Source organism: Sceloporus occidentalis, unplaced genomic scaffold (genome assembly GCF_023333645.1).
Source record: "Sceloporus occidentalis isolate IW3139 unplaced genomic scaffold, rSceOcc1.0.p SCAF_1, whole genome shotgun sequence".
Taxonomy (NCBI): domain Eukaryota; kingdom Metazoa; phylum Chordata; class Lepidosauria; order Squamata; family Phrynosomatidae; genus Sceloporus; species Sceloporus occidentalis.
This window is the reverse complement of record NW_028316981.1, coordinates 114,832,317-114,844,771: the sequence shown is the minus strand read 5'-3', so window position 1 is coordinate 114,844,771 and position 12,455 is coordinate 114,832,317. Positions and strand designations below refer to the sequence as shown.

The following is a 12,455-nucleotide window of genomic DNA, read 5'->3' as shown; positions in this document are numbered from 1 at the left end:
AAACTCCCCCAAAATATGCTTTTTGTGACTAAGGTACATTTTTGTCTCAGCCAATGTCATATGTTGGGACAATGTGTGTGTGTGTGTGTGTGTGTGTGTGTGTGTGTATTGTTCTTCAGAAGAATTCAAGAGGTCCTTGTGGATGATGTCAGGTGGGAAGTAAGATTTGCACAAAATAAACAAAAATTGCATTGGGTGAACTTTATCTTATATTCTGATCTTGGTGAGAATTCCACTGTATTAAAGTTACAGTCATTGTTAAAATATGTTTACTTGTATCTCCTGACCCAAATGATAGTTTTAATCTGGCCAACCTACTGACAATCAGAGTAAATCATTTCTGCCTCACTGTATGAGAATTTGTCAAAAAATATGAAGAAAAAGATATAGAATCTATCTGTCTATCTTGTGCCTGGTTTCCCCCTTTCCTTTTCATACCCAACACAGGAATAGGCTAGCTTGGGTCCCCTTACCCCCCTTGCAAGTATTTTGAATGAGCCCCTGGGGAAAGGTGAATGTCATCACTTTTATACTAGTGTGCCTATTCAACACATGTGCCTGGGTGGAAGATGCTAGTACCACCTATCTAGCTGGGGTTGCAGATGATGTCATGGTTAATGTGGTGTCAGACAGCGGTTATGGCTGAATTACTACATCTTAATCTATAGGATGTGAACACCTGGAAATAGGCACTGGGTGTTATGGAGGTGCTCAGTCACCATACCAGTGAATTGAACCCTGGATATCTGGACTAGATTATTATCACCCAGATAGAGGAGGAGGAGGTAAGACAGGGTTTTCATTACAGCCAACTTCATGAGTGAGGGAAACAGAGCTTCCCATTGCATTCCTCTTTGGCCCAACAATGCTGGCCAGATGGACCATCCCAAGATCACAGCCTCTTTCTGATGATATCACATGCTGCTCCATGCAGAAGACTACGCTACAGACCACTATCTAGACTGTAATGGAAGGACCTGCTCAAGAAACAGAAAGAGTTAAGAAGGGAAGGAGGAGGTCTTCTCTGGAAATGTGCAGCCAGCTGCTGGCCAGCCTGAATCCTCACCTGAAAGTGTGTCCTAACTTGCAAATACTAGCGCTAGGCAATCCAGGCTGGAGCTTCAGAGACAGTAAGATTTGTCTATTAGAAATGCAATTAGTCTGTTGGAATTGCAGACAGCTTCATAAACCTGCTTACCTCACCAGTTTAATTATTAGTACTCCTGTTTGCTTGTACCTAGAAGCATGCAATGTAGCCCGTAGCTAATTAACAATCCTCATTTTTGATAGTCAGTAAAACAAGGAAAGCTCATTATGAGCTGTGTGGTAGCTGCAAATGGCCTGAGCAATGACAGTTTGGTAAACATGATAGCTAAATGACAAAGGGGCAGCCAAGGGATATTTTACAGAGACGACTCAGGAAAAGTCTGTTGCTAAGCAATATTTAAAGATACAGAGGTCTTAAATCTCTATGGTAGATTCTCAGGGCTTTCTATAATATGACAAACAGGTGGTGACCAGAACATAGCATTGTATTATAATGTATTAATTAGCACTGTATTCCAGCTCCTATAATCCTCTTTGAGACTTGATAGTGGGGCGATTCTGAAAGCTGTAGCTTTCAAAGTGTTTGCTGAGCTCTGGTGATGATATTTATACGTAAATATGTGAAATTTCATGCATGGACTATCTTTTCTTAGGCTTAAATTACATCCACATGAACTTCTAGGAAACTTTCTGTCATGTTTTCTGCTTGTATGTGTGTTTTTCATAAGCAGTCTGGGTCAGGTTGTGTCTGAATGGAAAGGCTGCTTAACTGTCTTTCTCCTCATTGCCATTTTCTGTTCATATTCGTGCTTCCTACTAGACATGACTGGAATGGTATATGCTCCAGTGGGAGGGAAGCAGCATTGATAATGTTCAGTTATTGTATAATTTATTTATTTACGTTATTTATACCCCGCCCTTCAGCCCTAATGGCTCTTAGAGCGGCTTACAATTATTATTTTTAATAAGACGGTTCCCTGCCCTCAGGCTTACAATCTAAAAGACACGACACAAAAGGAGAAGGGAATGGTGGAGGGAAAGGGGCTGGGGTCCAGTGGTTATTCTCTCCCTCTGATGCCTGGACCAAGGCAGATGGACTAGAGGGAGGGCACTTCTTCTTCAGGCTAGCCCTGATGGAGTTGGGTCAGCCTATTATTATTATAATTGGGCCCTAGGTCAAATTACATCTTAAATTGAATGTGTAGGTACAAAATGAGCCATCCCCACTACTTTTAATTGCAGGTGCACATCAGTTGAAGAAATTCTATAGTACATGAGGACAGGAATTATAGTCCTTTTCTCCCCACCATATGTCAGTCCCCCAAGACTGTCTTGGGGGGGATGATGTCCATGTGAGATATTTCTTAATCATATTCCCTATTACCATGTATGGATGTGAGAACTGGGCAGTTAAGAAAGAGCATAGGAAGAAAATCCATTCATTTGAGATGTGGTGCTGGAGAAGAGTGTTGAGGATCCCATGGACAGCCAAAAGGACAAACAAATGGGGCCAAAGCAGATCAAGCCAGAATTCTCCTTGGAATTCAATATGACCAAATTGAGGGTGTTGTACTTCTGACACATCATGAGAAGGGATGATTCAGTGAAAAAGGCAATAATACTGGGAAAGATGGAGGGAAGTAGGAAGAGAGGAAGGCCACATGACAGATGGACGGGCTCTGTCAAGGAAGTCATGGACAAGAGTTTGCAAGAATTAAGCAGAACAGTGGAAAAGAGAGGGTCTTGGAGATGTCTCATCCATACGGTTGCCATGGGTTGAGATTGACTCAAGGGCAGTTAACAACCACAAAATCATCATCATCATCATCATCATCATCATCATCATCATCATCATCCAGGAGCTATAATCAAAATGGTAAATATTATACAGTCCTCATTCTGTTCTCATGGTTTTAAAACTCACATTCTTTGCTTATGCACTAGGGATGAACGGGGGGGGGGGGGGGGGAATGGACAAGGCACAGACCCACTCACTCCTGCAGCTGCACACCTATATTCAAGCCAATGGGGCTTGAATATAAATGAAACTCCATTTTTGTGAGAGGGTCTGAAGTGGATCCCCCATGAAAAAGGAGGGGTGATTGTACTATGAAAACATTTGTATCCTCATAGAATCATAGAGCTGGAAGAGACCGCAAGGGCCATCCAGTCCAACCCCCTACCATGCAGGAAATCTAAATCAAAGCTTCCCCGACAGATGGCCATCCAGCCTCTGTTTAAAAACCTCTAAGGAAGGAGACTCCATTACACTCTGAGGGAGTGTGTTCCACTGCCGAACAGCCCTTACTGTCAGGAAGTTCCTCCTAATGTTGAGGTGGAATCTCTTTTCCTGTAGCTTGCATCCATTGCTCCAGGCCCTAGTCTCTGAAGCAGCAGAAAACAAGCTAGCTCCCTTCTCATGTCCATCCTGTCATTTTTATGCCTGCTGAATCCTTGTCCTGGAAGCAATAGCTGTGTTTACTTGGTGGTCATCTACATTGAGCCTGAGACCATAGAAATACACTGGCAAATAATTGACACATTTCACTTTGGAAAAGCCTGGATTAATTTAGATTGACCTAGGGAATGGAAATAATAAGCCTTTGGCAATGTCAAGAACACTAAGGAAATACTTCAGGATGAGAAAAACAGTCTATGAAGTTCCAAAATAAAATCAATTTGTACAGGAACAAAACCTGTAGCTTTCAGAGACTTTTGTCTTTTCTGCAGGCAGTCAAAATCTATGTTTTATTCTGGAACTAGCCAGGGAAATAAAGAATATTGGAACAGTTGGCAGAATGAGTGTAAGGATGGAATGATGAGGTAAACTAAAAAAAAAAAAAGAGAGAGAGAGAAGACAAGATCTTACAGACATTAGAGGAAAGGGTAAAACTAAGGTGAACAGAGCCAGATTGAGGAGATATGTAAGGGACAACCAATTAAACACACACAGAGAGACAGACAGAGGGAGAGAGAGAGAGAATCAGGCCTGATCATTTGATAACAGATCTATATACAACATAGTTATTAAAAGTTAGGGCAATAGACCATAACAGAAATCTCCTATTGGAGCAGAACATGGGGAGAATATGAAAATGAATGGTAAAATCAGAGTGAAGATGTTCCTCCTCTCACCCTATAGGTTTTTCTGAATTAATTAAAAGATCAGTATGTCCTTTTTTGCTACATATACACTTTTTGAGCTGGTGATATTCTGTTCTGAAACATTTAATCTGAACAAGCAAAATAAATTGGTATATTCAAATAAAACTTTGCATGGCAGGTAAGAAAAGATGCATCTGTTCTGGACCCTTGGAGGCTCACTGCAGTGGAGTGGTAAACATCAGTCAGCAAATGATATTCCATCTATGGTTTCTTACTGTAAAGCTATTGTACTTTTTGTATAGGGTTGTCATTATTGAAAAAGCAGTTATCTGGTCATGATGGTTTCTAATGGAGTTGTCTGTGAATATAATTGCCATGTTTGCTTGCTGTATTATTCCAGTGCTCTCTTCTTTTCTTTTTAAAAACAGTTCTAGCCAAAAAAGTGACGATGACTATGAAGATTATACAACTAACAAAACCTGGGTTTTGACCCCCAAAGTCCATGAGAGTGATGTTACCCTTATTTTGAATGGACTACTGGAGGGATATGACAACAAGCTAAGGCCAGATATAGGAGGTGAGGATACTGTTTTGTTTTTTTCAACAAGACTGAAATAGAAAGGAAAGGAAGATATGATAATGTTTCATTTAGTAATGAAATAAATGGTGAAAATGTACTATATCTCTATAAAGATATAAAGCACATAAAAATAAACTATTAGCAATGAGAATTTCTTTTAAAGGCTATATAACCCAGACGTTCTGAAACAAATGGCTAAAATGTACACTTCTGGTTAGCATGATTTATCTGTGCCTTTTAAAAATGTTACAGTTCAGTGTGATTAAAAAGTAATAATAGCTACTGAGGGGCTGTGCAGACCAGTCATTAAGGCTGGTCTGGGGGTGATGTTGGAGCATGGCATCCATACAACACATGCCCCAACTCCGTCACCATAGTGGCATGATGCCACGTGCCACTCCACACAATGTGTGGCATCGAGGTGCTCCTCTGGTGCTGCATTTACATGATGCAGCACCAAAGGAATGCCTTAAAGCTGTGGTGCCACAGCTATTGTACCCTTTCCAGGGTGCAAAAAGGAGCTGCTTTATGCGGCTCATTTTTGCGCTCTGGAAAGGCCAGATCGGGGTCACATCGGGGTTGCCAGGGCCCTGATCTAGGGAAGCTGGAGGCAGCTGTGGGCCACCCCTTATAAAGATAGTTATAAACAGATTGCTGTTCTAATTGTTTGGCTCAGTATCTGGAAATTTATGGGAAAAGTAAGAACTGACATCAAGGGCAAAATAACTGTTTCTGAACTTTATTGTGTCACTCTGATTCAACATTCAGCTACACTGCACAACTTCAATTAAAGTTGATTTAAGTGTCTTGGGCCCTAGAGCTCAGTCATAACCAGATTGGGGGGTCAGACTTTCTTTGTGAGGGATGACTTGCACCAGTAAATGCTTCCCAAAATTTAACAGCCTGATTTCAGAACTGTTAAAATATAAATGTATATAATGGCAAGAGTAGGAGAGAATACAAAATCCAAATGAAAGGAAAATTCTTGTTGAACTTTAACCAGTGTGCACAAATAAAGTCAAGTGCATTATATCAGAAAAGCTTTCAAGCGTTATCAGGAAAACAGTACAATAATACCAGATGTGAGTCTTTACATCCTTTTCATGCATATGCTGGAGAGACATTGTGGTCACAACAGGTCAGGTTATTTCAGAGAAACATCCAGTAGAGATATCTTCAAGAGAAATGGGGAGAAACTTTGGTGAGGCTGGTAAGATGATAATAATAATAATAATAATAATAATAATAATAATAATAATATATTTATTTATATCCCGCCTCTTCTGATTGAGGATCGAGGTGGGTAACAACAAAGAAAATACAATATAGAACAATAAAAACAACAAACCCCACAAAACCCTGACCCAACCCTCCCTCCCAACTATAAAATTAAACAGTAAAAAAAATGTTTAAAAAGTACATAACAATACATCAAAGTTAAAAACAAATCACAAATAATAAAAATAATAAAAGGGGGATTCAATTGGTTCTGGACATTATCAATCGGGGAAGGCCTGCCAGAAGAGAAAGGTTTTTGTCGCCTTTTTAAAAGCCTCGAGTGAGGGTAACTGGCGAATCTCTTCCGGCAGGTCATTCCAGGTTTTTGGAGCGGTGACAGAGAAGGACCTCTGGGAGGTCACCGCCAGTCTAGTCTTTCTAGATTTTGAAAGGTTTTTCCCAGAGGATTGGAGTGTATGAGAAGGATTGTATGGGGGGAGGCATTCCTTGGACTGGACCCAGGCCATGTAGGGCTTTATAGCTGATAACCAACACCTTGTACTGTGCCCGGAAGCTAATAGGCAGCCAATGTAGTGATTTTCAAATAGGTGTAATATGGTTGAATTTGGATTTTCCGGCAACCAGTCTGGCTGCCATGTTTTGTATCAATTGGAGCTTCTGGACGTGGCACAAAGGTTGCCCCATGTAGAGCGCATTGCAGTAATCTAGGGCCCGCTGCTCCAGGTAGGAGCATGACTGGAGTATCAGCCGAAGCTGATAACAGGCACTTCTGGCTGTCACATCAATCTGAGAAGACAGCTGAAGTGACAAATCCAGGAGCACCCCCAAGCTGTGGATGCAGTCTTTCAGGGGAAGTGTAACCCCGTCTAGAACCCCAGCATTTGCCCTGGTTGTACCCAGCTGAAAAGGAGGAAAATGCTGACAAACAAAACCAGAAGTGGCCAGATGTCAAGTTCTGATTTTGATGTGTTGGTTTTATAGGGATTTCTCTGGCTTTCACCTCTCTCCTGACCAGTGTAGTCTCAGAATCATTATTCCAGAAGTCTTTGAGAGTGGAAATAACAAATTTTGGCTGTTTATTTATTTATTTATTTTTATGAACATGGAGGTGCCTCAGCTTGAGAAAAAGGTCTGGAGACTACACAACCCTGAGACTTAATTTTTCTGCCCTCTAATATAATTCAGTGTTAAACAGGAACTGCTGTGTTAGTCCAGTCTAGTCTGATAATGGAAGAAACCCAGTAGTGGTAATTAAGCAGCCTGTGATATTAGGCAGTAGTCAGTCTAATAATATTGGCAGGGAATTCAGGAACTGGACCAGAGTTAGGCAGGAGCAGGTCAAGTGTTGACAAGCAAGCAGAGAGGCTCTGAAGAGACAATTTGATTTTGTCTGATGAGTGCATCTACAGTGGTGCTGGACTGGAGCATGGCTTTGGCACGGCTTCTGGCCTCTTAGGACACAAGCATCATTTAAACAGCATACTTCCAAACTGACCCGAAGCAGCTTTATTTTGGCCTGTCTGCATGGGCCCTATAGAATTCTTCTCCAGCACCACATTTGAAAAATGTTGATTTTCTTCCTGTCAGCTTTATTCCCTTTCCAGCTTTAACAACCGTATATAGAAATCATAAAATCTGTGGTCTGGATGATTCAACAATATATTAAGGGATATGTCTTTTTATGTGGATCTATTATCTAATTTCTTAGAAATTAGGTTAGGTATCATTAATATTTGCAACATTATAGTTAAAAATGAGTAAATTAACAATAATTTGAATTAATACATTGTAATGCCAATGAGAATATTGAAGAGAATAAGAACAGTAGTAGTACCAGTAATAATAGGGTTTTTTTTATTCCAAACAAAGGATCGTATGTCTTTTTGCCATTCTTTCAGTGCTTTGTCATTCTTTAAGATGGGTATAGTTGGAAATAATAAAATTTTTTTTAGGTAATATCATTTTAATTGCTTCTATTCTTCCAAAGAGAGATAAATTTATTTTTAACCAAATTGTATTATCTTTTTTAATTTCAGTCCATTTCGTCTTGTAATTGTTATCAAAAAGGTGTATATTTTTGTTTGTTATCCAAATTCCTAAACATTTTAATTTCTTTTATTTTGGTATTTTGTGATATTTTCAAGTTCCAAGTCCTCCTTTTTCATTAAATTTTTAGTTAATATAATTCTTTTTTTCTATTTATTTTATGACCAGATACCTTACCAAATTCTTCTATGATATCAAACAGATGTCTAGCTTGTTTTACAGGGTCTTCCAGCACCATCACTAGGTCACCTGCATAAGCTTTCATCTTATTTTCATAGTTTTTAACTTTAATGCCTTTTATCTCAGAATCTCTTCTGATATTATTAGTCAGTACTTCTAGAGTCATTATAAAGAGTAAGGGGGATAAAGTAATACTGTAATAGTTTTTAGATGGAACTTTCCCTACATCTCCAGTACCTCTTGCAGTCCCTGCCAGACACTCTACATAAATGGAAGGTGTTAAATGTATTCTAAAACATTTTAGAAACATGACACAGTGTTGTTTACTCTCTCACACAAGCTAACACAAGCACAAACTCATCGAGATTTATTTCCAAAATCAAACTATAATTACCTTGATTATAGCATCATTGATAATGTAATAGCATAAGGTGGTCTCAAAACCCATCACTTTTATTTAAAAAAATTACTCCACATCATAATGTAGGTTTACTCACACTATATTGACAGAACTACATAAATTTCACATGGTAATGTATTTTCTCTCTCTTTCTATTGAAAGAATACTATTTTTTTTAAAAAAAAAATCAGTTTTATACCCTTTTATATATTGTATATACTTGACTAGAAGTTGACCTCGTGTATAAGTCGAGGGCAGGTTTTGGGGCAAAAATTATGAATTTTGATATGACCCATGTATAAGTTGAGGGAAAATCTTAGGGGCATGCAACAAAGGATGTAAAGAATGAAGAAAAGGAAAATGATGCCAAAGAATGCTGCTATTTTCCTGTCCAAGCATTCAAAAAGGCCAGAAGTGGCACCACAATGGAGAGAATAGACGGAGTTGGTGCTTTTTGAGGTTCTCCTGTGACAGACTAAGCTCTTCCTTTTTGCCTCTCTACTCATAGTGGGAGATGGTTCCTATTTTGAGTTAAGGTACAGCACTTGCACTGATTTTTTGGGTCAAATTTTTTACTTAAATTTCTAGACTTATATATGAGTATATACTGTAAGCCTGTATATAGATTAGATATAAATATAGAGTAGCTCATCTGGAGGGTATCAAGGTGAAGAGAAGACAGTTGCTTTAAATGTATATTTTGATATATGTGAGTGTGATCCATGCTCTGGATGTTTTATTTTTAGTGGAGTTAACATCTGTTTTTGTTTTTGTTATAGTGCAACCAACAGTTATACATACCGATATGTATGTCAACAGCATTGGTCCAGTGAATGCTATTAATATGGTATGTAAGAATTGTTCATAAATTTATTCATATTTGTACTGTACATTATATTGATAGCCAATAGATACTTATATGTAAAGTATAACATTGAGATTGAATCCAGAGAAACAAGAGAAATGGGGAAATTTGGCTTCCTCTTCCATCTACCTCCTCTGACACCTTGATATGGGGACAGGGAGGGTTGATGAGAAGTGATGACCACCATAAACTGGAACAAGGAAATTTCCATGAATAGAAGCGATCTGTTGTCTTTTAATTTCATCCTGTACCAGAGGGTGCATCTATACTGTAGTAATAATTTAGTTTGACATCACTTTAAGTTCTGTAGCTTTATCCTATGGAATTCTGAGATTTGTAGTTTTACAAGGTCTTTAGCCTGCTCTGTCAAAGAGTGTTGGTCTCCCTATCCACCATCTTGAGGGAGAAGAAGGCAAGCCAGCTCCAACAGGCCTTGCCTGAAAAAAGAAAAGCCCTCCCTCTATCCACCATCTTGAGGAAGAGGAAGGCAAGCCAGCTCCAACAGGCCTCCAAGGGAGAGAAGATCTGCTGGACTTTCCCCCTTCCCTATGGTCATTCCCTTCTCCTTTTGTGTCTTGTCTTTTTTAGATTGTAAGGCTGAGAGCAGGAAAATGTCTAATTAACAAACTGTAAGCCGCTCTGATAGCCTTGGCTGAAGAGAAGGGTATAAATAAATAGTAGTAGTAGTATTAACAAAATTACAAATCCCAGGATTCTGTAGGATAGAGCCATGGCAGTTAAAGTGATATCAAATTGCATTATTTCTACAGTGTAGATGCACCTTAAGACAATTTAGTATTCACATGGTTTCATTTCCATAGCTAACATGAAGGTTGTCTGGTTGTGTCAGAGTTCCTAATACTGATCTTTTAGTTAACTACTGAAACATTTCAATCATGAATATTGCTTTCTATTTTATATTTTAACTGGTACTTCTCTATTGAATTACAAACAGCATGCTAGTTTAAGAATCCCAGATAAAAGTGATGGAAATTCCATACAGGCAGCTTGATTCACAACTTTGCCAAATACATTTTTAACTGAGATTCTGTTTTGCTGTACCACATCTCAGGGGCTTAGGGAAAATAGCTTAATCAACAGTGTGATTAAACATTGTATTATACAGGGGTAGGCAACCTTTTTGACCCGGGGGCCGGGTTGCTGTCCCCCAGTCAACTTGGGGGGCTGAAGCAAAAAATAATAATTAAACAATTTTTTTTAAAAATTAAATAAATAAATAAACCGGTACCAATGTAGGACAAAAATTTAAAATGGAGGACACTTTTTTATTTAAAAAATGGAGGACACGCAAAAAAATCTGCTGATTTTTTTAAAAATGTTAATATAAATGCATGTTTATGAGGCTTCTATAGACAATTGCCCCCCTTGCTCCCCCTTGCCCGCCGCTTGCCCCTGCTTGCTCCTCCTTGCCCTCCCTTGCCTGCCGCTTGCTCCTCTTTGTCCCCCTTGCCCGCCGCTTGCCCCCGCTTGCTCCTCCTTGCCCCCCTTGCCCGCCGCTTGCCCCCACTTGCTCCTCCTTGCCCCCCTTGCCCGCCACTTGCCCCCGCTTGCTCCTCCTTGCCCTCTTGCCCACCGATTGCCTCACGCACAAAGGTCCCGCATGCTTGCGCGGGAAGCCAAAGGCCCCGCGCGCTTGCATGGGAAGCCAAAGGCCCCGGTGGCAGTCTGCGGCAGGGCCGGGCTAGGGCTGGTCCCTAGGCCTTGGCAGGCCGCATGCGGCCCATGGGCTGTACGTTGCTGACCCTTGTTTTAGCAGATAGGCATGGAGCTACAATGCAAGATTCAGAAACATCAGCTTAAAATCAAGGATACAATTCATTTTGTGGATTTGGCTATTGATATGACTAACTTTGTGTCCTGTATGAAATGGTCCTAAAAGCTTTATATAGCAAGATTGCAGATATTTTGAAAGTGAGACCTGCCTGAGATCTTACAGATTTTTGATATATATATATTTTTAATACTGCAGGAATATACAATAGATATATTTTTTGCCCAAACATGGTATGACAGAAGACTAAGATTCAACAGCACTATAAAAGTACTGAGGTTAAACAGCAACATGGTTGGAAAAATATGGATACCTGACACATTCTTCCGAAATTCAAAAAAGGCTGATGCCCACTGGATAACCACTCCCAACCGGATGCTTCGGATCTGGAATGATGGCAGAGTACTGTATACATTGAGGTATACTTTTTAAGTTTTTAAAAATTTTGTCCAATGTATATATTAGGGGTTTTGAATTGGACCTAGATGAAGCCCAAAGGGTAATGAAGGTAATTTGGACTTGGACTAAAAGCCCAAATAAATAAACTGCCCAAAGTAAGTAAACTTTTCCCTGAAGCTAAGATTTAAATTTTAAGGTTAATTCATTACATTTTAATTCATAACTGTTTTAACTTTTAAAATAGTTTAATTGTTTTTTAATTTTATATTTATACATTTGAATGTTTTTTGTACTTCTTTAAATTGTATTGTTTTAAATTTGCCGTTTGCTGCTTTGAGTCCCTATATTCAAAGAAAGGTGGGAGATTAGTAAATAAAATAATTACTGAATAATAATAATAATAATAATAATAATAATAATAATAAGGCTGGATCATGTTTAAAATATAATGTAGGGTCAGGCTTCAGAAAGGCATGGGGAAAAGTGTATTTTAAGATTTGCTGGTGATTTGAACATTGGACTACGACTCTGGAGAACAGGTTTTGAATCCCCACATGGTCATGAAAATCCATTTGGTGACCTTGGACAAGTCACACTATCTCAGCCTCAGAGGATGGCTATGGCAAATCCCCTCTAAAGAAACTTGCCAAGGAAATCTTATTATAGGTTTGCCTTAGAGTTGCCGTAAGTAGGAAACAACTTGAGGGCACACAAGACATACACTTGTGAAAACATTTGGACTGAGAGATGGGAGAGAGATGGAGTAGAGTAAGGAGACTGACAGCCCTAACGTCCAGTCCCA

At 39.3% G+C, this 12,455-nt stretch overlaps 1 protein-coding gene across 3 annotated transcripts in view; it reads left to right on the top strand.

Moving 5' to 3' along the window:
• Positions 1–12,455, top strand: part of LOC149321965 (gamma-aminobutyric acid receptor subunit gamma-2) — a 98,987-nt gene that overhangs the window by 28,138 nt on the left and 58,394 nt on the right. For all 3 annotated transcript variants that reach the window (XM_089532056.1, XM_089532048.1, XM_089532064.1), the window contains exons 2-4: positions 4,581–4,729; positions 9,377–9,444; positions 11,453–11,673. In XM_089532056.1, coding sequence (XP_089388182.1) covers positions 4,581–4,729; positions 9,377–9,444; positions 11,453–11,673 — 438 coding nt within the window. The remainder of the gene's footprint in view (positions 1–4,580; positions 4,730–9,376; positions 9,445–11,452; positions 11,674–12,455) is intronic.